The sequence below is a fragment of the Siphateles boraxobius genome, unplaced genomic scaffold (assembly GCF_051911475.1).
Source record: "Siphateles boraxobius isolate OS27281-9 unplaced genomic scaffold, OSU_SipBor_1 22, whole genome shotgun sequence".
Lineage (NCBI taxonomy): Eukaryota > Metazoa > Chordata > Actinopteri > Cypriniformes > Leuciscidae > Siphateles > Siphateles boraxobius.
The window spans coordinates 13,093,838-13,120,462 of NW_027508833.1; the positions used below are offsets into that span (position 1 = coordinate 13,093,838).

Here is a 26,625-nt window from a genome sequence, read left to right on the forward strand (position 1 = left end):
CGCCTTCAACTTTTTCTGTGTCAGCCGAGAAACATCTCTGCTTCAACAGGTGCAACAGGCGTCAATAGGGATCTCAGGGGTGGTACCTCTAGTTTTATGATGCAATGGCCCTAACGTCTTGTGTGGAGGGGAGGCTCAAACTTGACTAGATCAATCCTGATGTATTTCAGAAGTACTTGCGAAGTCAGTGGAGCTGCATTCATGTGACTTCATTCCGTGAACTGGGCTTATATCCATAAACAGGGTTTTTATTGACTGCCACTAATTTTGATTTGTATGTATTGTTTTTCACTACATGTAGTGTGCATACATTTTTACTATAACACTACACAGACACAGACACACAGACACACACACAGATACACAGACACACACACACACACACACACACACACACACACACACACACACACACACACACACACACACACACACACACACACACACACACACACACACACACACACACACACACACACACACACACACACACACACACACACACACACACACACACACACACACACACACACACACACACACACAAAATACAAAAATACTTTGCACCTGTAGATTCTTTTAACATCTTTATTTTTTCCGCCCTTAATTTGTACTGTCTTTCAATTCTGTGCTATATTGAATGTTCGCACTGAAACATTTCACCTCATTCTTGATTTCTGGAGAAAACCTCAGAATTGCAAACACCACAATCCTACACCAAGCAGTCATGTGGATGCCACAATTTACACTGAGCATTCAGTTTACTTAAATTGAATGTTAGGTGGAAGACAAGTACATTGACACTACTGTTAAGTTAAAAATAAATACTTTCAAAAACAACAACAACAACAAAAAAAAGAATACAAATCCCACAGGGATATATCATAACTTTTTTCATCGAACACAAAATTGTACATTTAAAAAAAAAATCATCTAATAATCATCTGAGAATTTCAGAAATACAAAATGTTTTTTTTTAACACAACCATAATGGTACATCAAAATGTTAAATATTGTACAAAAGTTGTTTTTCTTCTAAAGCACTAATCAAAATCCATTAACAAACAAGGTGTTGGAACTACTATAAATGCAAGGGAGTGTTACTGGATGTACCTGCCAGCAGCATGTGACACAGTATGTGGTCCTGAGAGCAAGGCCTTGATTTTATGTGTCTCTAATCTAACCATCAACTGTACAGCCCCTTTTCCAGGATGACCATGGGCTGCATATCTTGAAGTTGCTTCAGCAAAAGTTCAGAACAAGTGGATAGGTTCTCATACATAACAATTTTAACATTCTTCACATTCTCAATCTTTAGTGGATTTCTGAAATTAACAAGACATTGGACTTGATCTCTCTCTTGGATGATTGGTTGTAGTGTTCGCTGTCGTTTTGATGGATTGGATAGAGTGTCTTCACTGAATTTCAGGGCAGATGACTCAAACTCTGAAGACTTATAAAGTTTTAGTGCAACGTCTTTCTCTACTTGGTTCCCTTGAGAGCTAGATGAGTTCAATATGGATCCTGAGACTTTCAGCATACATTTAACATGCTCCCCGGTGCAATTACGAAGACTTTGCTTTCTTTCTACACACATTTTGTTTCTACATTCTGACTTTCGTGGACGACCTCTTTTCCGTTTGATGACAGGCATGGTTGTGGCAGTGAAACTTTCATTAACTAGAACCTCAGCTGCAGGATCTGGGCCTAAATCTTGAGGACTGATGTTCAAATTTTCTGTGTGATCTTCATCAAAAACTGTTTGCTCTACCTCAATATTTTTTGAGGTACTATCTGCTCCGGGCATCTCACTGCTTTTCATGCAAAATATGAACTGGCTTCTTTGATCCTCAATGTACTGTTCCGTGAGGCCATGAGTGATGTAATGTTTTGATATACTCTGCTCATCACTCATTATTGAATCACAACTCTCAATCATACATGGGTACTGTAGAGGAAGTCTTTGATTGCACATGGAAGATGCTTCATCAATGGATTTAAGAGCAGGCTTTTCTAAGGTGATCAAAAGGTTTTTGGCCTTGTCCTCTCTCTTTTTTGAATTCTTCTTTTTCATTTTTATATTGTTATTTGCAATGTTCTCTTTTCCATTGTTAGAACTTGCACTTAACTTTTTTGCTTGAACATCATTCCCAATTCCACTTTTTTGTTTCTCTTTCATAGTTTCAAAAGTAGCATCATGTTTCTTCATAAGATGTCGAAGAAGGTTTGACTTGGTTGTATAGACCCTATCACAACCTTCAAATTGACATCTGAATGTGAGATCCACTCTCTCAAAGTCCCCATCTGCTGAAACCTTTATTGCTTTGTGATCATTTTTGATATGATCAATGTATTTCAAATGACACGTAAAGTGAGCAGAACATTTTGACTGGTCACACTGAAACGTGCCTACCTCAACACCAGATAACAATGCACTTGCCTTTTCCAATGTGCATCTGTGGAGCAAAAGATAGTGTTTCAACAAACTGGTTACCTTCGACACTACTTTTGAGCATTGTTTGACTTGGCATCTGTATTCCTGCACTTGGACAACTCCATCAGTTTCTTTAGCACTGTTCTTTTCATCACGTTCTGACTGATGCATAGCCCTATAATGGAGGATAAGATTTTGTTGGATTGAAAAGGCAGCCACACATCCTTCATGCACACATCGATATGGCCGGAACACACAGTGCGGATCACTTGAATCAGCAGAATCAATAGTGTCTATTGGCATTGTAGTTTTCTCTTGAATATCAACCATCACATCTGAATTCATTTCAATTTGTCTGTTAGATTCTGGAGTTGCATTTTCTGTTCTTTTGTCTGGAGCATCCATTTTGTCAAAGAGATGGGGACTTCTACCACTCAGCTCTTGCATCGCAAATATACCTGGTTCATTTAATTCACTGACATTATTCTGTTCAGTCAGAGAGGGGTCTGTTAGCGGTTTTAAACATGTAGCTGAAAGCCCTATAAGGTTTACGTTTTCCTTTGATGCTTCCACAGTTCTGCAAGTGTCAGTGCTGGAAACTGTAAGGGACTTTTGTGTGGGCTGTTTCTTTTTTCTTTTGGTAACAATGTTGGCTTCTCCAACATTTGAATCAACAGATGTAACAGTCAGATTTGGATTGATTTGGTGTTGAATCTGCTCTGATAGGGAGTCATTTCCCTGGTCAGTGATGAGGCTAGCATGCACATTTTTTGACTTTGATGTAGATTTTCTGATCTTTCTATAACCAAGACCGATTTTCAAGTGAGACATTTCTTCTTTTGAAAAATGGTGAACATTTTTGTAGTGGATTTTAAGGCCTGTGGTTCTGGTAAATCCCTTTGAACATAAATGACAGTTGTATGGTGCTAATTTGTCAGGATTTTTCTTCATTTGATTTATCCTGTCCTCGCTATAATCATGTACACGGCTAAGGTGTTTAAATAAAGCTTCTTTTGTCATTGCTCCATAAACACAGCCTTCTTCACATCTAAAGGGCTTTAAAACACATTTCTGCTCGTTTTGTACAGGATCTTCAATTGTGTGACACTGATCATTTCTGGTGACATCTTTAGAGCTTTGATCATCCAGGTTAGTGCTCTCAGATTTGATCTCACATTTGTCTCGACTGAGTATATCAACTAAATCGAGACGTTGTAAGGCCCTTTCAATTTCTACGATTTTGCCATCTTCACCAGTATTTGCAGAGATGATTTCAGCTTCATGTTTGATTTCTATGCCAGTGTTTGATACAGGTGGATGGAATAAACTGTAATTTCTAGTCATTCCAGAGGGGTCTTGAGTGGAAATATTAGTGTTCTGGATGATATCTGTGCCACCATGCATGCTTGTTAAAGCATTACTGTTAAAGGTATTTGATTCTGATGGTGCATAGATGCAGGGTTTGTGAGTGTGCTCAAGTATGTCATTCATGGGGAGAGGTATTTGTGCTGTTGAAATATCAGGATCATTCAGAAAATCAAGAAATGATACTGGTAAGTCAGCAGTAAGATCAATTTCATCTACAGGTTTGCACTGGGAACGTTTTGATAAATGACCTCCAAGTGACTTTGTGCTTGAAAACTCTCTGTAGCACCTGCAACAGATGACTTTCCCATCCTGTATTATGGCAGGCCATTTTGCTCTCTTAGATGATTTCATTTTTTTGGATTTCCTAGTTTCACCAGAACCTGAAACATTCTGATCATCTGAAGGGATTACGTCTGTTCCTTCCTGTGACAATTCATGATCACAAAAATCTTTTGGACTTTTCTCACCAGTCAGGGGGGCAACACTAAAGAAATCTTCTGATGATTCCTTAAAATGAGGGATTAAAAGATTTGACACATGTTTGACATCTGATGAGAGTAATGCATCAGTACTATCAGGGCTGATTTCTTTGTTTGAATTTCCCAATGGCTGCACTGAAATAGGACCTGCCTCTGAAGGCAAAGTTGAAAAATATAGGCTGCCATTCTGCCCAGAAAAAGAGCAGATGGAAATATCACCGGGATGGTTTTGTCCAATCCGACTGAATCCAGGATTAACGCTTGATTCAACCTGTGACAAATCACAAGTCTGCTCACTGTTAAGGGCATGTAGAACTCTAAGAGAGTTTGACACATATTTTGTGGCTTCGTTCATCACACTTGAGGGTGTGTTGGAATTCACAGAAAGGGGGATGATGTCATCATAAGATGAGGCAGATGCGTAATCTAAGACTGTGTCAGAATGGTATGATGGGTTTGTGTGCTGGTTGTCAGATAAAATCGTAGAGCGGTAGGGATGTACAGAAAAACCTGAATCCAAATTCTCCATTGAAGGTGCTGCCCATGTCTGAGTTATTGGTAATTGCATCAGATCTGTCTGGTTTGGTAATGCTGCCCTTTGAGTGTTTTCAAGCTGAGAGCAAAACTTGGCACTTATGGACTGCATACTATCGTGACTGGAGAAAACAGAGGAAGTACTTTCAAGCACTGAGTCCAGAAATGTAGTATGTTCAGTTTGTCTGTAACGGCTTGTCCATTTCACTATCTGAGAACTAGTGGTTGTGCTCTCAGACGACGACTTTTTTGCAGCAATTTCTGCAATCCTTTTGTACTTCTTAGATAATTTCCATTCCTCAAAAGCTTCAGAATGAACATTTTTGACATGTCTCGACAAACTTTTTGAGGTGCTGTATTTCCGTGTGCAGGTTTCGAATGGACACACATGAGTCAGACCTTCTTCTTTGTTGGCTTTTTTCATAGAGAGAGACGACTTCAATGTGGAAGACTTAAGCTGACGCAATGTTAAAGAAAACAATTTCTTATCTTTCAAGAGTGTTTGAGTTTCACTGTCAGCATTCCTTAGAGCATCTAAATATTTTGGATCATTGCACTTGATTGGAATAGGCTCCAGTTTAACATAGCAAGATTCAAGATGCAATTGCTTTGTACTTTCAAGACAATGAGGTATCTCAGATTCATCAGGCTGAACAGCATTAGTCTGGGAATCATTTTTGCTAACTGTCAGATGAGCTGTGCATGACACAATATGCTCAGAATGTTCTGTGGAGTCTTGAGTGTCTGTAATGCTTTCAACTGTGCATTTCCTTTCTACTGGGGTAAACTCTTGAGAAAACTCTTTCATTTGGCTTGGAGGCAACTCTAAGGCAGGAAAAGTCGGAGTTAGTACTTCAAGTTGAGAAGGTGAGCCCCCATCAACAGCAGAGTGGCCCTTCTTCTTTGTATGTCCTTTCTGATGCAGATCTAGCTCAGACAGTGTGTAGAACACCTTGTCACAGTTTTGACTTTTGCAGGAGAACGTCATGTAGTGCTGTGCTTCATGATCATACAGCAAGTATGTCTCGTTGAATATTCTCTCACAGTTTGGATATGCACACTGTGCCTGAAATTCACCATGTACTTTTCTGTGTTCCTGAAGCTCAGCATGAGAGGAAAAGCTGAAATTACATCCAAGCTGAATGCAAAAATACGGCTTCTCGCCACAATGCATCTGTAAGTGATCATTAAGATGGGTCACATTAACAAACTGACGGTGACAATACTGGCACAAAGCTTTCTGGCTCTGTATTTCTAGGAAATGTATTGCTTCCTGCTCATTTTTGTGGGCCTTAACATGTGCAACCAAATTCCTGAAGTACTTGAAAACTTTTTGACAACTTGTAACAGGGCATGAACAACATTCAGTGTTGTTAACATCACGAATAGGGTTGCCCTGTTTGGGGGATGACACTTTAATTTTACTTTTGACTTTTGTGCTGGGACTACTGTTTGAAGCATATAAACTGTTATTGCAAATTGTCCCTTGGCTAACTTCCACGGCAGTTTTGCTGTAGTGCTCTTCTTTTCTCAAGGTACTGCTAGATGCTGTCAACTTGGTGTCAATACTGGTACGTTTCTTGCTTACACCCATAGCAGCAAGGCGTTCTTTACATGACTGTTTCACATGAGATGCCACATGAGGTTCTAGATCTACCCTAGTTTCAAATGTTTTAGCACATATTGGGCAACGGAAAATCCCATCTTGAACATGCTTCAATGCATGCTTCACAATCCTGTGTCCAAGGAACTCTTTATCACACAAAACACAATACTGCATATAAGCTTGCCAATTGCGGAATCTTGCAGAAACAAATCCCATCTCTCTCATCTTCTTCATTTCCCTTTTCTTCTTTCTTTCTGCTTCAACTTCACCTAGTTCGTAAGTAGGACTATTGGTAAAATGTAGATGTTGAAAATATTTTTCATCATGGTCATGGACTTCATTGTCTTCACTGTCAGTACATTTGTCAGTAGACAATATAGCTGTTGCCTCCTGACCCATCAAAGCTAAGCATTGACGTTTTAGAGTTTTCCAGTCCCAGAACTCCGGATCAAAAGGCCACTTCGTCTTTAAGGCCAACAACAGGTCACAGCGTAGTGAGTTCAGAATTGGTGGATCCTCCTGCTCAAGCTTTTGGTCAGGCTCATTAAAAAGAGTCTCAACAGCATAGTAAGAGTCCAAAGACGGATTTATCAGGAACTCAGTGAGTTGACAAGCCTGTTTTACTTCCAAATCCAAAGGCAGCAAACAAGAGATTGTTTTGCAGATAGTGATATTACAGCCATCGTTATCATGAACTCCCATTTTTAGTGCTTGAATGCACATTTCAATGCACACTGAGAGTCCATTTTTCTCATCCTGAGAAAACAAAAATGTCATTGTCAGTGCCATTGCCTTGGTTTTTGTGAAACATTGATATAAAAACAAAACCTTTTCTTACCTCAGCCTGAATGACTTTGATGAGGAGCAGAATATGGTACACACTCACAGCGAGGCATGATAACAGTCTGCATTGCTCCAAAAAGGCCTGTTTTGATTCGAGCCGTATTAGAAGTTTACTCCAAAACAGTGTCAGCTCCCTGTAAGATATACTATATGATCAATGAGCTCTTAAAAATTAAATCAAGCACTAAAACATATTTAATGATTAACAAGTATCTTTAAAATACACAGTAGGCTAGCATTATGAGTGTAATGTGTATATATACAAGCACCTAAAGGATTATTAGGAACACCATACTAATACTGTGTTTGACCCCCTTTCCCCTTCAGAACTGCCTTAATTCTACGTGGCATTGATTCAACAAGGTGCTGAAAGCATTCTTTAGAAATGTTGCCCCATATTGATAGGATAGCATCTTGCAGTTGATGGAGATTTCCTTCCCACAGACTTCCCACTGAGGTGCCTTAATACAGCACTCTGGGAACAGCCTATTTGTTCAGAAATTTCTTTCTGTGTCTTACCCTCTTGCTTGAGGGTGTCAATGATGGCCTTCTGGACAGCAGTCAGGGCGGCAGTCTTACCCATGATTGCGGTTTTGAGTAATGAAACAGGCTGGGAGTTTTTAAAAGCCTCAGGAATCTTTTGCAGGTGTTTAGAGTTAATTAGTTGATTCAGATGATTAGGTTAATAACTCGTTTAGAGACCCTTTTCATGATATGCAAATTTTTTGAAATAGGAATTTTGGGTTTTCATGAGCAGTATGCCAAAATCATCAGTATTAAAACAATAAAAGACCTGAAATATTTCAGTTGGTGTGCAATGAATCTAAAATATATGAAAGTTTAATTTTTATCAATACATTATGGAAAATAATGAACTTTATCACAATATGCTAATTTTTTGAGAAGGACCTGTATATATATATAATTATATATATATATATATATATATATATATATCACACCAATAATAATATAATCACAACTGTTTCATCATTTTTATGCACACTCATGAAAACTCCTGTTATAATCAATACAGCTGTCTACACTGCACAATAAATCTCTGATTTACACTGTCTATGACTTGACTATAACAGGGACATTTGTACAGTGAGTTTACACAGTCATCCAGACAGTTAAAAAGCCTACACTGAACAAAACAATGATGATCAGTGGTTTTCTTCTGTGCCAGTGAACAAAAAATACTTGTGCCAGGTGATGTTGCGTGTGTGCATAATTATTATGCAAGTCGATAGGTATATCAGGTAGATGGCAGGCCTGGAAAATGGTGTCACTTGCGAGTAAAGGATTTCTGGTGGTTTTACACTTCATTTTTAAAGCATTTCGCAGGTAATGTGTCTTTATATTTCAACAATTTTTAGCAACCCTTGTGAAATTTCTGTAGTCTTGCATCGTTCTCATGGCTATTTCATAATTGTTTACTTTTCAGTGTCAGTTATATATTCATTTGGCCCAATTTACCTGCCTAATAATTTCACACATCTGAATATAAGGCGTTTTTCACTTTATGGGAAATTCACAAATACCACTACTGATTTTTTCTGATTTTTTTTACTGAAACACCTAAATTAGTTTTCAATTAGCTGAAAATTGAAAATGAAAATAAAGCATGAAAATAATTAATCTAATTTAATGATCAAAAACTTAATAAAAACTGTGTTGTATACAAACATTTAAGTTACACATTAGGCAGCTAACAGGTTAAAGGTGCTCTAAGCCAGTGGTTTTCAAATAGGGGTCCGCGACCCGTTGCTAGGGGGTCCGTGAATTTTTTTTAAAACCTTATGAATGGAATCGCGGAATCCAGTCAGACCATCGGGGAAATTCTTGGCAGAGCGCTCCTGCTCTCTCTTTCTCTCCCCCCAAAAAATGCGCGTGCATATCCAGAGAGAAGAGTGAATCCGCGAATATACAGTAGCCTAACCTAGTTGTAAAATCAAAGTTAAGAGGCTAGGTTTAAATTTTTCAGTTCTTTTTTTTTTATCCGTCAGTTTATTTAAACTGTTTTAAATTAATATTGTTTAATACGTTTAGTAGCTTGCCTATGTCATTTGTAATGGAAGCCCGTTTCCGACACTCAATATAAAAAAGAAAAAAAAGGTAATTGTGACTTTAAAGTCAGAATTGTGAGACTAAAGAGTCAAAATTAGCCTTCCTTTTGTATAGTTTTATATGGCGGACACAGGCTTTCATTCTCTTTGATATGCGGCATAGGCCTACATGAGTAAAAATGTTTGTGCCTTTTGCCTTTACACAAGAGCGTCATCTCCAGAGCTGCTATGAGTCACTTTGAGAACGTTTCAGGATTTAATTTGATACAAAAATAGGGGCGGTTCTAGGGTCAGTGGATATTCGGGGCTTTAGCCCAAACTAAAACTGGGTATTTTTTTTTAAATTAATGAATTGATTATAAAAGTGATTTAAGGGAATAAAGAAAAAGAAAGGTTTATTGTATTAGTGAAATAATTACAGTTGTAAAATATTAAATCTTTATCTACTTACATTTTACCAGGCGTTCGTTCACTGTTAACATCCTTCTGTGAACAGTAAGCCCCGTATTCTTTAATCATTTTGACATTGATGAGCTAGACCGCTGAACTTTTTGTCATCCAACAAACAGAGCGGTGCGTAACGGAGTAGCATCAGAGCAGAGCAGCATCAAGAATATAAAATACATTGCAGTGAATCTCTTATTTGCATCTTAAGGTTATTGCCAATAATAATGACAGGTTTGCGAAAAGTGTAGAACTCGATGAGCTCGCGCAAAACACATCTTCAGCACGCGACTCATTTAAACGCCTCTGATTGGCCGATGCGTTCAACAGACATGTCTGTAATTGGCCACAATAATCAACGCTGCAAAAGCACGTTGTAAGTACCTTTAATGCAAAGGGAAAAATATAAATAAAACTGTAATATGCACTTTTCATGATTAGGTAATCAAGGCAGCTGTAATCTTATTCACATTTGTTTTTCTGATTGATTGTTTTGCTCTATGAGAAAGACAAGGTAGCAAAATCTTTTATTTACTACAACCCACCAAAATCAAAGTTCTGTTTAACTTAATTACTAGGATGTGTTCTGCAACAGTGTTAATTCTGTTATTATTTGTTGATTGTTCTGCCATTGATATAAGGTGCAATTAGTTAATTAATTTAAAGCTGATGCACGTAAAGTCACATTACATAATTTAAAAGTTATTTTAAATGGATGGTTCACCCAAAAAAATGAAAAGTGTGTCACCATTTGCTCACCCTCAAGTTGTTCCAAACCTGAATGAGTTTCTTTCTCCTGCTGAACACAAAAGAAGATATTTTGAAGAATGTGGGTAACCAAACAGTTTCTGGTACTTTAAAAAAAAAAACATATGGAAGTCAATGGGGTCCATCAACTGTTTTGTCAAGGATCAGAGGGGTCCAGAGAGGATTGCAGGAAAATCTTTTAATGAAAAATAAGACAACGCCTCACAGGCTGAATAAACAGAAAAAGTCTCTTTCACAAAAGGTATCTGAGAAGCGTTCCGCTGATAGTTCAAACGAAGACAGATGATCTCAGCCGAAGAACCTGATGGTTCGTGTGCATCGAAGTCGGGACAGCGGGCTTGACAACGGACCCTCTGCTACACTCCACGGAGAAGGCTGGGTACGGCACAGAAGTGGTAAAACACAGCAGTAGATAACTGTGGCGTAGATGCCTAAACAGCGATCTAACGTGCATGAAGGTCAAACAATAATCCGACAAACCAGACAAGAAAGAGAGGGCTAGATGTAGCGTAGAAATAATGGGAAGATAGAGAACAGGTGTGTAGGAGAGAAGAACATGAGAGTCAGCTGACGGTAATGAGAGGAGCAGACCCGGCGTCAAGGGGGGGCTTAGCCCCCCCTATGATGATCGCAAGCCCCCCTAGAGGTGATCTGAATGATGATTATGTGACTGAGCGTTCGTGCAGGGTTTTTCTAAACACTTATGATTTAGATAACTATAAACGAGAACCGTCTGAACTGTTCTCGACTTTACCCCTTTTGTACACTGCACACGTCTGCAGTGCATTACGGCTCCGACAAGATTTTATTCTGTCCTCCACGCGGTGCCAACTCACACCAGTAGTGCAGCAGATTAGTAAAAAAATCGTTCACTTTGGTGTAGAAGCATGAAATTTGGCACAGATACTCTCTAAGGGCCACTATTTTGGAAAAAGGCGTTGGCCACTCAAAAATTCAAAGTGGCGGCCAATTTTCAAGATGGCCGCCATTGCCAAAGGCAAAGCCCCAACTTTTGTCCCCAACCCGCATCTCCCGCAGCTTTTGTCACAGACCCACGGATGAGGCATCAAATCGTTCAGATTATTCGGAAATGGTGTGCTATGACTTTTATAAGTGATCGGGGGTACGATGTTCGCCCCATGGGCGAAAAAGCGGCCGAAAAAAATCCCATAGACTTAACATTGCGACAAACTTTGACGATTCATAGCTCCGAGCGAGGATTTCGCAGAAACGTGTGGTTTACCACATTTGAAGAGGCTGGCAGGCTCTGTAAGAACATACCTCACAACGGGGTAAAAGTTGCACCCCTGGGGGGCAGGAGCTGCCCAAAGTTGCCCCATTGACTTAATATGGTGTAGGACGGCCCATGAAATTGTCACGTGATGAAGAAAATAAGGAAGACGAGGATTCAAGTGCAGGAAGGTAAGTTTAATTAAATGACTACAAAACAACATGAAAACTGAAAACCAAAACTGAGACACAGGAAACACAAGGGAAACAGATAATAACGAACCAACACAGGACTGCAAACACAAGGAGACTAAATAGGGAACAAATGACAGAAGGTAACAAGCAAGACAGGTGAGGGAGATAATACAATTAACAGGTAACGAGATGGGAGGGGCTGACAATAGACAGGAGAGCACATGGCACAAAGGAAACACATGACAAGCCATGTGCTCACAATAAACAGAACTAGAACACAAGAACATGACAAACCAGGAATGTCAGACCTCTGTCACCAACTATGATAAGACCAGACAGAAGTGACAGAACCCTGACAGAAATGGGTAGTCATACACATTGCATAGGGATTTTGTATTGAACATAGCTCTGGATCACAGTGTCATAGAGACAAGGGGACGGGCTCATTTTAATCAGACGACCAATCAGTCTCTCAGGATCATTGTGAAGCTATTAAGCCATGCCCTAGCAACCATTTACAGCACCTTAGCAACAAGTTCCATTCCATTGAAAGAGATAAAAGGGATAGAAGTATCATAGAAACATGAGTGTGGTCTCGTTTTACCCGGGGCAGCAAACATTCAATCATGAATTACCTGAACACTTCTAGCCCCTCCCTAGCAACCATTGTTGAGCACCTTAGCAACCAAAATCCAAAGAGGTATATCTTCTATTCTGAATGTCATAGAGACATGGGAGTTGGTTTATATCATTCATAGTGACACGCAGCCTTTAGAGTTTCATGATTGGCAGCTGCCAAGCCACTCCCTAGCAACCAAAGAGAGTACCCTAGCTAACATTTTGCAAGACGTATACTGCCCTACAAAGGCAAAAGGCCTTAACTCGCTTGAGTGTGGAACTAAGAAAAATGACTTTAAAGATTTTTAGTTGTCCCGCCAAATTAATTATAGGTAGGACACTGGAAATTTGGCAATTAGATGTTTAAGTAATAAACATTATCTACATAAAAAATTCTTGAGCTCAAACTTGACTTTTGACCACTATTTTAAAGTGTTACTGTACTCTGCCTTTGTCTCTGTCAGCAAAAAGTGAGAAGTCATGCCAAGGCAAAAGACAGTGACTTCCACATTATCAATATTTGGTTGCTGATCACCATTAACAAAATCATTATAGTAACACCTGTATAAAATCTAGTGATCATGGCATTTATTTTGAATGATTTACAATTACTTATAGCCATTTACTTATTGTGCTTTGGTTGGATTCTGGTGGCCCTATTAATTCATTAGACATGACAAAATACTTCCGTAGCGGTAAAGAGTATAGGCTATCCTCAAGTGGTACTGAGTGGCATAAGACTTTCTAAACACGCGTTCAAAATGATCACGATAAAACAGATCCTCTCGCACATTCGACCCGGAGACTGGATTATAGCGATGAATCTGAAAGACGCATACTTTCACAGACGCTTACCGAGATTCGTGTTCAAGGTGTCACGCTCCTTGTCCGTTCACGAAAAGTAGCCTATGCAGTGCTTTCCCCCTTGAGACTCAGTAGGGAGCGCGTTCTGGACTACCTAAACAACTAATGCATTTATAGCACAACCTTCTGTGTTCTGCGTCTTTTCAGTATGCGGTGCTTTCAGCTGCCTGTCTGCCCTATTATTGTGCTTGTGCACTTCGCTCGTCCCGCGGATTTATTCCGGACGCTGTGATTGTATAACCTGCTTGTAACAGCTGAGCTGGTCTGATGTTGTAGGCACCAGCACTTGCTTCATTATGTTGTATGCACCAATATACCCTTGTTGCTTCATTATTATCACTCCCTGTGATGTATTTGTCCTGCGTCGGCTCGACCGTGTTCAGGGCGGTGCTGAAAGCGCCGGCGAAGTTTTGGCTCTCTGCCAGCTAGATGCATTAATGTTTCAACCAGATCCGGTAACCGAACTGGGTGAGGCGAGGCTTTAGTTCTTTGTTGTATTCACCTGCCACGGCATGTGTAACACTTTTCTGTCAACTCTGCATATATCCTTCGCGATCGATATCACACGTTTGTCGATGGAGCGGGTTTAGAGCATACTATCTGACCACATTAGTGCAGGACAAGGCTCTGAGGACATCAGAAGTTACAGGGACTGATGGCAACTGTAAGTACACAGGCCAAAAATGTGCCAAAAATATCAATAACTCATTTTCAACCAAAAACGAAGTTACGGTCTTTTGCGTTTGCACAGCAGCATATCTCTGCATCAGAACATCGTATGGAGATGGGGGTTGGCTCTTTTGACTCATGCTAGCAAACAGGAGTTCCAACATGCTACAGCTACATGCTAATAGCGATTAAGTAAGTGCTAAATCATGCCAAGAAACTGATAAGAACTCCAATAGTGACCATCTGTGACAACTACTAACCACCTACCAACACCATAGCAACCACCCAGAATACCCTAGCAACCGCCTACCAACACCATAGCAACGACCCAGGACACTCTAGCAACCACCTAGCAACCACCTGAACACATGAATAATCCATATCTCGGCACGAGAACATCGTACAGACATGTTTGTTGGCTCGTATGCAATCATGTACCACACCCTAGCAACCGAGTGGCGAGTTTTGCCACTGCAAGCACCCACTCACATTTTCTTCTGGAAATGTACATTCTATGGCCATCTTGAAAATGGACGCCATCTTGAATTTTTGAGTGGCACACACATTTTTCCATGATAATGTTCCTTGAAGAATATTTGTACCAAATTTCATGATAGCATCACCATTTGAAAAAAAATATGTAAGTATTCAAGAAAAATGGCGGCCATCTTGAAAAATGGGTGCCATCTTGAATTTTTGAGGGACAAGCACTGTTTTCCAAAACAACATTCTGAAGAGAGTATTTTCACAAAATGTTATGCCTACATGATATCACTGTTTGAACAATTGACAATGAGCATTTGACAGAAATAGTGGCCATCTTGAAAAAATGGCCACCATATTGAATTTTTGGGTGGCCAACGCCTTTTTCCCAAAAAATGACCCTTGGAGAGTATCTGTGCCAAATTTCATGCTTCTATACCAATTTGAACGATTCTCTTGAAATATGCCATTAATCTGCTGCACTGCAGAAGCATTTCAGAAGCAACGTGACTGTATGCGCGAGACCATGTGATTTGCCTGTCCGATGTGATTTTTCTTGATTTTTGGGTTTTTACCTTACAGTCTATGGTTTCTACCAAGGATATATTGGTGTGCAATACAATTGGGAGTCCTTACATGGTGTTTATTTAAAAATTTACAGTGTTTATTTACTTTTATTTTGTATCACGGTGCGGCTTGGACGCGGCGTCCGTTGAAAATAGACTTAGCACATATCTTTAGTGAAGCGGTGTGGAGAGCTGTCAACCCCCCCCCCCCCCCGGCAAGGCCCCCATTAAGAATTGTAAAAGCCCCCCCAAGTCGTTTGTCCTGGCGCCGGGACTGGAGAGGAGAGATAATGGGTGTGTGCGAGAAAAGGGAAAGGGAAGAAATGACGTAGAATGACCAGTAGAGGGAGGCAGAAGAAAGAAAACAGAAGAAAAGAACCAGGATCATGACATGTTTGGTTACTGACATTCTTCAAAATATCTTCTTTTGTGTTCAGCAGGAGAAAGAAATTCATTCAGGTTTGGAAAAACTTCTGGGTGAGTAAATGATGACAGAATTTTCATTTTGGGTGAACTATTATTTTAATGTAAAATATTAATGTTTTAATTTTAATCTAGGGAATTTTAATGTTTGGTTTTATTAGAACAAGCCTGTGCTTGCTGTCTTGCTGTTGATTTTAAGAAAGCTTTTAAGATAAATTACTTAGTGTAAATGCTATTAAGTCCAAATGCAATTTGAATAAAAAGACCCACTGTTTACAAGTATATAAGTGGTATTAACATGATTTAAACTGACATGTGTTTCTGTTCTATAAAACAGGTCTTAAGTTTTTAGGGTGAAAAAGATTACAATGCAATTAATTCCAATGGCATTTAAGAGTACAAATAGTTTTAAGCATATTAATCACAGACAGTTATTGTTATGAGAGGGGGTCCTTGGAAATTTTTCTCCGCTCTAAGGGGTCCCTGGTCCCAAAAAGTTTGAGAACCCCTGCTCTAAGCGATGTTGGATGACGTCACTACTTGTTGACGTCCGAAGTCAATCATAGTTGTTGACAATAGTCAAACAAAATCGAGGCTAGCTCGACCCTCCCTCCACCTCAACCTGTCCTCTCCCTTCCGTGCTTCCTGAAACAGGTTTTTCGGATGTAAATTCGGGACTTTGCGCGTTCCTTCTTCTTTTCCCTCTTCTTTACTATTTGTTCATAGGAATGTCGTCTCTTTGGTTGTGTGTCGGCCATATCAAAATTCAAGAGAATATAATTCTAACGTTAGTCGTTGTCTAACATCTCTCCTCTATCTAACTTCCCTCTTCATGCTTCTCTCTCCTCCACTCCCCACACCCCCTTCATGTGCACAAGCACTAACCCCCAAACCCCCACCCCCAAATCATTCTTGTCGGTTATTGGCTGGAACATTGTTTGTCATGTTTCGTGGTCCAGGTAGGACCAGTTTGTTTTTGTTGCCGTTTGTGGCGCCTGGGCTCTCTACAGAGACCGCGTTTTTTTACAGTGTGTTCAGGGGACAGGCAACTAGCGGATAGTGCGGAGATGTTTGCTGTATGTGACAAAAAATGTTTCGGCCTGAACAACGCGTGACATCACTTAGAGCACCTTTAAGCAAAATATAGTGAATATGTAATATGCACCATATAACACATTTTCTATATTTTTTACTATATTTATTAAAATGCTTCTCTCTAGAGTTATGTTTCTAGTTAACTAATGAGCTATGGACATTGAATTGCTTCCATAGGGTAAATGTAATGTTATGTGACTTTGTTTGCAAGCTTTTTTACTGACGTCTTTACACAATTGAAACTGATTGAGCAACTACAAGTTGTACTGTTTTTTTCAACATACCTTCTTATGTCCATTCATGTTTATTTTGAGCTATAAACAGTAGTAAAGATGAAGAGATGATCGTTCATTGCGCTCCGTGCTGCTGCTTGAACATTAAGGAGTGTTTTGACATTAAAGAGTTTCAAAACAACATTGTTTGAATTTTGTGATCAAATTGAAAGCTGAAAGTTTTGTTCACGCAGTTAATGAAAACAGTATAAATCTGATCTTGATTCATTTATCGATTCAAGATTGACTAAAATCACACTTGTGTCAATATTGTCAACCCAGCTAGTGTACACACAGCTGACATGTTTACCTGTTGTAGCTTATCCATGTTGTGCACATGAAATAGACGCTGACACAGTCCAAATGCGCCATTGGAGGAGCGTTAATCACTGTTTCATTCAATGATTGGAAAAAATATATGATCAGAATATTGACTTGTCTAATAATTATGCACGCACTAGAGTACACACACACACACACACACACACACACACACACACACACACACACACACACACACACACACACACACACACACACACACACACACACACACACACACACACACAGTAAAACCTCACATAATGGAAACAGAACTGAATGAAAAGCTGACATGACATGTTTAATGAAATACAACAGGCAAAATCACAAACACAATTATTTTTATATTATTTTGCAGCCCTTGCGCACACTGATTGAAATTTAAAGTTTAAGTATATAATATTTTTCGTGTTAAAAAAGATTACATTCTTTTAACCCAGTTTATTATTTATTGACTACCAGTAGTATGCTATTCATGGGCTTATCTCCCCCAAAAGTGTAAACATTGAGCCCCCCCAGGCACCATCAAAACACTGACAGCGGTCCGCTCAGATCAGTCAATCTCTTTCCAGCAACCTATAGCAAAGGTTTTAAGGTTTTATAGAAATGCAAGCCAAAATTCACTGCATTTAGAACTTTGAAGATCAAACAGTTCAAGAACATATCAGAGCGCACAGGGACAGCACTGCGGTGCATTGCGCTACAATAGGCACTTTAATAACATGCAGCATCATCATGCACCCCATTCAGATGTAAATTGTTACCGATTAGTTATACACCGATTCAGACGTCTCGTGAGTTCAGTGTTGGAAAGATCAGTTGTTTTAACCATTCATTAAAACGAATCGGTTCAAATGAGTCATTAGTTCGCGAATTGGACGTGTCATTATCGGGCATGTGCGCGTTGTGTGATTATCCCAGCGGTTAGGACATCCTAGGGCTGGGCGATATGGCCAAAAAATCATATCTCGGTATTTTTTGGTAAAATGGCGATATACGATATATATCTCGGTACTCTCTACATTTTTCTATTTGGATAAAGAAAATGTATTTATTTGAAAAAAAAAAGTTATTTCACATCCTGCTCAATGATATCCAAACAATGTTGATATTGAAGGATATGGAAACAAATATAGGGAATGTAATGTAGGCTATGCAATATATTATGTGCAAAAAGGTGGTTTAAATCACATTACATTCTAACATTGTAACATTACAAACAAAAAACAAAAATAATGCTTTTGTGTTTAAAAATGACTAAAGGCTAAAATAAAAATGAAAATAAAAACAAAAGCACAAACTAATTATATTAGCCTGCATTTGATTACCCCATTATAATGGTCACTTTCATAAAAATATACTTGTAGGTTTAAAATTCCACATATGGCACATTTATTGTCTCCAACAACAAATATTTTAGTAATATGTATTTAGTCAGAATTATTGCGCTACTGTTCTATTGTGCTCGTCTGTTTGGCGCGCATGCGCGCGGCGGCGCTCATTGACGGAAGCTTGAATTTTAGCGGAGATTCATTTTAGCGGAGCGCTTTTCAGAGAAGATAAGGTAATGTATTTTAGCACAATTCCAACCCAGCGGTAATTCAGGAAAAAAGAAATCTCCACATGAAACTTTAGTCTTCTGACCTTGCCATCGTGTCGATTTATTTTCATTAATATGTGCGAGGGAGAAAGAGCAAGACAGTGCTTAGTTTTGAGACGGTGAAGCCTATACGTTCGCCAGGCTCCGCAGAGAGATTGCGCCCGGGGCTCTCTCTCTATCTCTGCTCGTTTAGTTCATGCGCCCTGTCACAAGCGCAGCAGTGCATCTACATGACAACAACGATGTGTGAATGCCCGTGGTTGCTTCGTTTGTTAGCATTGCTGGAGGACAACAGACTATACAAATACGGTGCTGTACAAAAACATAAATTATAGTTCGCCTCAAAGTTTTTTATTTGTGTATTTATTTAATTTGTATTATTTCTTCCCCAAGCTCATAAAATAAATTTGGGTCACACATAAATTGACAGGGTCGGTCGGAAACCATAACCCAACAAAAAATTTTTTATGCCCCATAATGACCAGCGAAATCTACCAAGAGCAGCGCAAATCAGCGTCTGGTTTGAGACATGCTTATTTTGGGCGGTATATAATGGCACAAATACCAGTAAATTGACTAGAACAAACCTTAAATTACCTTGCGTGGTTCATTTAAATACTTTCCTCCCATAAACTTTGCATCTGAAAGGGAAACTCCTACAAATGCATATGCAATAAGGTCAGCTGCAAAAATAACTGTGTCCCCGTCTTTCAGAACTTAATTACATTACTTTAAAAGAGTCCACCCCTCAAGATTACGGTTATAAATATGAACCTCATATGAAAGGCAAAGGAGGAGGTGTTGCCGTAATTTATAGTAATATTTCAGAATTACTAAAAAGTCCAGTTTCAAATATAATTTGTTTGAAGTGTTGGTGCTTAATGTAACAATATCTAGTGTAAACGATAAATCACATTTGAGATTTGTGCTGGCTACTGTATACAGGCCACCAGGGCACCATACAGACTTTATCAAAGAATTTGCTGACTTTCTATCAGAGTTAGTACTGGCTGTAGATAAAGTCCTAAATGTAGGTGATTTTAATATACATGTAGATAACGAAAAAGATTGCATTGGGATTGGCATTTAAAGACATTCAGGACCTACTCATTGTCGTAATCATACTCGAAATTTAATATTATCACATGGAATCAATGTTGATTAAATTGAAATTCTACAGCAGAGCGATGACATCTCAGATCACTATCAAGTCTTGTGTAAACCCTGCAAAGCCGACTCAGGGTTACGAATATGTTAGACCTATCACTTCTGCCACTAAAGATTACTTTATAAATAATCTTCCTGATCAGTTTCATCATCTCAGCATCCCAGATAGTTTAGAAGAACTCGATATTGCGACAGAAACTTTTAACTCTCTCTTTTCCAGCACTTTAGACAGACTTTAGTTGCTCCTTTGCGCTTAAAGAAGATTAAAGAAAATACTCCAACTCCATGGTACAACGAGCACACTCAGGCCCTTGAAAGAGCAGCCAGAAAAATGGAGCGAAACTGGAAGAAAACAAAACTAGAGGTATTTCGCATTTCATGGAAAGAAAGCACGATTGCGTACCGAGAGGCCTTAAAAACTGCTAGATCTGCTTATTTTTCAACCCTATCAGAAGAAAATAAACAAAACCCTAGGTATTTATTTGAAACAGTGGCTAAATTAACTAAAAATAAAGCTTCAACACCAGACGTTTCCAAGCAGCACAGCAGTAATGACTTTATGAACTTCTTTACTTACAAGATTGATAATATCAGGGAGAAAATAATAACTATGCAACCGTCTACTACAGTATCGCATCAGACATGTCGTCTCACTGACGAAAAATTCAATTAATTCATTGCTATAGGAGAGGGTGAATTTTATAAACTCGTTAAATCATCTAAATCGACAACATGTATGTTAGACCCTATACCGACTAAACTATTGAAAGAAATACTTCCAGAGGTCATAGATCCTCTTCTTAATATAATTAATTCATCTATGTCATTAGGATACATACCAAAAACCTTTAAGCTGGCTATGATTAAACTACTTGTTAAAAAAACGCAACTTGATCCTACAGAATTAGTTAATTACAGGCCGATCTCGAATCTACCTTTTCTTTCAAGGATACTAGAAAAGGCAATATCCTCACAACTATGTTCATAAAGAAATGGTATCTGTGAGAATTTTCAATCAGGATTTAGACTGTATCATAGTACTGAGACAGCTCTCATCAGTCACAAATGTTTTGCTCTTATCATCCAATCGTGGTTCTATCTCTCTATTAGTGCTACTCGATCATAGTGCTGCATTTGACACAAATCGACCACAACATTCTTTTAAATAGACTCGAAAATTATTTTGGCATTAGTGGAATTACACTAGCATGGTTTAAATCATACTTATCTGACCGTTATCAGTTTGTAGCAGTAAATAAAGAGATATCTTATCGGTCAAAAGTTCAGTATTGTGTACCACAAGGATCAGTACTAGGACCGTGGCTGTTCACTCTGTACATGCTACCCTTAGGAGATATCATTAGGAAGCATGGCATTAGTTTTCACTGTTATGCTGATGATACTCAGCTCTATATTTTTTTTCACGCCCTGACGAAACTTACCAATCCACAAAATTAACGGAATGCATAGCTGATATAAAAAACTGTATGTCTAGTAATTTCCTACTACTTAATTCTGAAAAAACAGAGATTCTAATTATTGGGCAAAAAACTTCATCACGTAATAACCTAGAATACTGTCTAACACTTGACGGCTGCTCTGTCAAGTCCTCGTCGTCGGTTAGGAACCTGAGTGTGCTCTTTGATACCAATTTTTCATTTGAAAGTCACGTGTCTAGTATCTGTAAAACTGCATTTTTTCATCTTAAAAATATATCTAAATTACGTAGGGCTGGACAATAATTCAATATATCAATATATATCGCGATACATTTTTTTTCGATAACGGTGATATGAATTTTAAACACATTTTCGATATTTCAATATACATAATAGCATTTGTCACTAACTGACGTTAGGCGCGCAGCCGTCAGAAAGAGCAGAACACGATTGGCTACTTTCGTGATGACGTACACCACAGACAAGCGCAGCCAGTGCTCAGCAGTAGTAGCTGATCTCCAACACGGCAAGTTTTAACTAGCCTACAAAATGAGCGCCCCTGACCGCAATTCAAATTTGACTGCTTTCTCCTCACTTGTGGAAGCTCGTTCAGACGAAATAGTTGATAAGAGAGGAAAGACAAATTCAGTAGTATGGAAGTGGTTCGGCTATCGGGGATCGGATAAACTTCAGGTTTCAGTCTGCTGCAAAATGTGCCGGAAAGTGGTGCCGACTAGCAGCGGGAACACCTCAAACCTGTTCCACCATTTGAAGCAGTGCCACCCGATAGAACATTCTGAGAGTCAAAAGATGAAGCACTGGCAGCATAAAAGTTTAAGCCAACCTGTCCCTGAAACAACAACACCATCCTCATCCCCAAAACCAGCTGTGTCAAAAGAGAAACCCATGCAGCAAACACAGATGGCTGCATTCATGCCTTATGACAAACAGTCTAAACGTCATAAAGACATTACAAAGGCTGTTACAAACTTCTTGGCTAAGGACATGATGTCGTTTAGTACGGTGGAAAACGTAGGATTCAGGAAAATGATTTCAGTCATCGACCCGAGATACGAGCTCCCTGGGCGAAAATATTTTTCACGCACATCTATCCCTGCACTTTATGGTGAAGTAAGGGAAAGGGTGGAGGAACAACTGAAGTCAGTGTCATATTTTGCGACCACAGCTGACCTGTGGTCAAGCCGAACCTCAGAACCATACTTGAGCCTGACAGTCCACTTTATTGACCAAGATTGGAAGCTTGTCAGCTTATGCCTCCAGACGGTCTACTTTCCTGAGGATCACACGGGTGAAGCAATTGCAGCCGGACTGGCAGATGCGCTCGCCTCCAGGGGACTCCGCGAGGACCGGCAGGTCTGTATCACCACAGATAGCGGGACCAATGTCATCAAAGCCGCTGAGTTAAACAGATGGACAAGACTACAATGCTTTGGGCATCGACTGAACTCTGCTATTGGTAAGTTATACGCAGTTAATATAAATGGTAGTGTTATGTTAAAGCTGCAGTACATAACTTGTTAAAAATTAGCTAAATATATATAATGAGCCAGTACATCATGAATCCAATATCCAAACCGTGTTTTTGTCTTATCATGAATCACTACGGTACATCTATAATAAGTGTTTATATTCAGACTTTTTAAACTACTTCGCCTCGGCTCCGCTGCGGAGTAGCCCAGTACCTGCGTGATTCGTCATAGACATAAACGGAGAGAAGTAGTTCCAGCAACAATGTTCTTCCGCAAGATGCATGCAGAGCGCCAAAAGCTACGGACTGCAGCAGCTTTAACTGATTTTGTTTATGGTGTGAGGATATATGACTAAAATCATTGTACTTATTAATATTTAGTTGTAACTAGTACTTAGCCTGTAGTTTTGATTAGGTGATTTTATTCACCCTATTTAAGTGATTTTATAGGCTATTCATTTAATCTTTATTCAAGACATGCATATTTGTATGGATACAGCAATTCTTTCAATTAAATTCAAAGGTGTTTTACTGGCATTGGAACATATGTTTACTTTGCCAAATCAGGTGTGAAGTTAAAACAAAAAAAATTATGCAAGCAGAAGAATTTTGCAGTAAGAATAATATGAATAAACAAAAAATTGTAGTTAAAATATATATACAAATTATAAGTATATATTGCAATTTGCAATTTTTTTCCCCTCTATCTGTCTACCGAGAAAGTTAACCAAGACAAGCGGGTGGACAGAGCAATTGGAGTCTGTAAAAAGGTGGTGGCTGCCTTCTCCTACTCCTGGAAGAAGAAACGGGACCTTGCAGCGCCTCAGGAGGAGTATCACTTGCCAAAGCACAAGCTCATCAGTGAAACACCAACAAGATGGGGCTCCCGTCAACAAATGGTGAAGCGGGTTCTGGAACAGAAAAGGGCCATCACTGAAGTCCACTCAAAGGACAAGAAGACCAGACCGCTGGTTCCTACCTGGCAAGATGTGGATGTTTTACAGTCTATAGATGCAGCTCTAAGCCCACTCCTCGAATTCACTGATGCCTTGTCTGGAGAGTCCTATGTCAGTGTATCATTTCTAAAACCAGTGGTGCATCTCTTCAACACCTCCATCTTGAAGGAAGCAGAGGATGACACAGAGCTCACCAGGACCATAAAGACAACAGTGATGGGATACCTCAACCAAAAGTATAATGACCCAACCATGGATGATCTACTTAACATGGCATGCCTCGTTGACCCCAGATTCAAGCTCCAGTACACTCAGGAGGAGAAAAGAGAATACATCAAAGGGAGAGCTGTGTTGGAGATGCTGAAGGGAGAGAAATCTGTTGTGGTCAGGGAAGAGGAGTCCAGAGAAGAAGCCATGGGAGAAACTTCTATACCAGCCAAGAAAACAAAGAGGTCCCTGGCTAGCTTTTTTTCAAATAGGCCCACCACTACTACTAACACAGAAGATTTGAGTGCACAGCAGGCAGTTGAAAGGGAGCTCGGCAACTACCTTCTGTCTCCAAATGCTGACAATGACTCAAATCCTCTGGATTGGTGGAAAGTCTATCAAAAGAACTTCCCTAGAGTAAGCCAACTGGCACAACATTACTTGTGCATTCAGGCCACAAGCTCCCCCTCTGAGAGGGTTTTTAGTACAGGTGGCAACATTGTCACATGTAAAAGAGCATCTCTGAAGCCAGATAATGTAGACCAGCTAATATTTCTTGCCAGAAACCTCTAGAGCCTGTCATAGGGTGTCATCAACACTTAACAATGTCCCTGCCCCCAGCAACATGTGTTTTGTTGTTGCTCTCTCTTTTTTCTGCAGCTGAGCACTTTTAATATTTTTTTATCCTGGCTGAAGCACTTTGGTTTATAAGAACAAGTTTTGTTACAAGAAGTTTTGTGTAAAGAATAATATAATCAGCCTATGTTACGGTTTAAATTTAAATATATTAATAAGGTCAGTCTGAGAGTCTTATGTTTATTTGACTTTTCTTGTTTGTATAAAGGTTAAATGGAAATAAAAGGTGAACGTTAATTACTTGTACCGTTTTTATTTCTAAAATATTAAGTAGTTATAAAGGCTAGATTATTTTAATACTCTACTGGGTGGTTGACCTGCACGTTTAATACATAAACTACAGCTGGTCCAAAATGTAGCCGCTACAGTTCTTACCAGAACCAGGAAGTATGACCATTTTAACCCGGTTCTGTCAACACTGGATTGGCTCCCTATTAAACATCGTATAAATGTTAAAATATTGCTGATGACTAACAAAGCACTAAATGGTTAAGCTCCCCAGTACTTGAGCGAGCTCTTAATGCATTATAGTCCTTCACGTCTATTGCGATCTCAAAATTCTGGCCAGTTGATAATACCTAGAATAACAAAATCGACTGCTGGCGGTAGATCCTTTTCCTATCTAGCACCTAAACTTTGGAACAATCTTCCTAACATTGTCCGGGAAGCAGACACAGTCTGTCAGTTATAGACATTATACACATTATAGACTTCTATAATTCAATGTTAGGCTGCATAGTTTAGATCAGCCAGAACCAGGAACACTTGCCATAAATCCTGATGTACTTGATACATCATAAGAAGGATGGCGTCTACGCTAATATTAGTCTCTCTTTTTATCCCGAGGTTTACCGCAGTCCGCCGGATCCAGGCCGTATCTGATGAAGGACCTCCGCCTAGACATGACGACAACGCATCCCTGAAGTGTCACTAGTCTCTCCCCTGTGAAGGCCTCCTTCCCTTTACCTCTGTACAGATAAAACGTTGTCGGGATAACAGGTGACTTACGTGGCTATTCGGAAACGATAAAAAATTCTCAGAGCCACCAGGCACTGTGTTGTGCAAATGAGCGGCCGGATCACATTAAAGGTTATCTGTTAGAACGGTGTCTTGTTAGGGGCCCTTAACCCTCTGGGGTCCTATGTGTTTTTGGGGTCCTGGAGGTGTTCTGACATGGTCTAACATTTGTGCTTTTTTCAGTTATTTATAAACATGTTAATGGCATAGGTGTAAATTCACTCTATATAGCACAAACAGGGCTACCATAATATGTTAGCAAGATGTATGTACATGTTTGTATTTTTGAGAGAATATTGTTTATGCATGGTTATTGAAAAAACTAAAACTTAAAGTCTCTGAAATAAGGCCACAAAACACATACTAAATATGTGTCCACAAGACTTTTGACTAATGGATGTTCCTGCCTAGGATTTTTGCTTCAAAATGATCTGAAAATCATCCTTCCAAATCATTCACATAAAACAATACATTGATTTAAATTTAGTAAAACACTTTTTGTTTGGAAAGGCAATATGCGAAATGGGCGTGACTCATGTATAATGGTCTGATTCACACCTGTGAAGACAAAAGACCTGCTTAATGAGCCTGCATAATGAGCTTTTCACAGGTGTGTCACTGAGCCACAAGAAAGAATACAAGGACACAAGAAAAGAAATGTGTATATATACTACAAAATTGGTTCACAGTTGGAAACATCTATAAAAAATAGTATTTTTCCACTTGTATTTTTGCTTGCAAATTGTATAATATCCAAGGTGAACATTTCTAGTAATTGTGTAGTTAATTCTCATACTGTATTTTCAGAAAGTTTTGGATATGTATCCTCTCCC

General features: G+C 39.2%; 1 protein-coding gene across 3 annotated transcripts in view; it reads right to left on the reverse strand.

The window, feature by feature from the left end:
- Positions 1-574: 574 nt before the first annotated feature.
- Positions 575-26,625, reverse strand: part of znf292a (zinc finger protein 292a) — a 59,934-nt gene continuing 33,883 nt past the window's right edge. The window contains exons 1-3 of one of the 3 annotated variants that reach the window (XM_077238630.1): positions 16,973-17,057; positions 7,260-7,398; positions 575-7,177 (exon numbers count right to left, since the gene is read on the reverse strand). In XM_077238630.1, coding sequence (XP_077094745.1) covers positions 1,187-7,177; positions 7,260-7,398; positions 16,973-16,986 — 6,144 coding nt within the window. In that variant the 5' untranslated portion in view covers positions 16,987-17,057 and the 3' untranslated portion in view covers positions 575-1,186. Of the gene's footprint in view, positions 7,178-7,259; positions 7,399-16,972; positions 17,058-17,270; positions 17,350-26,625 lie in introns of those variants that run through there. The other 2 variants (XM_077238629.1, XM_077238631.1) reach the window with 2 other exon arrangements.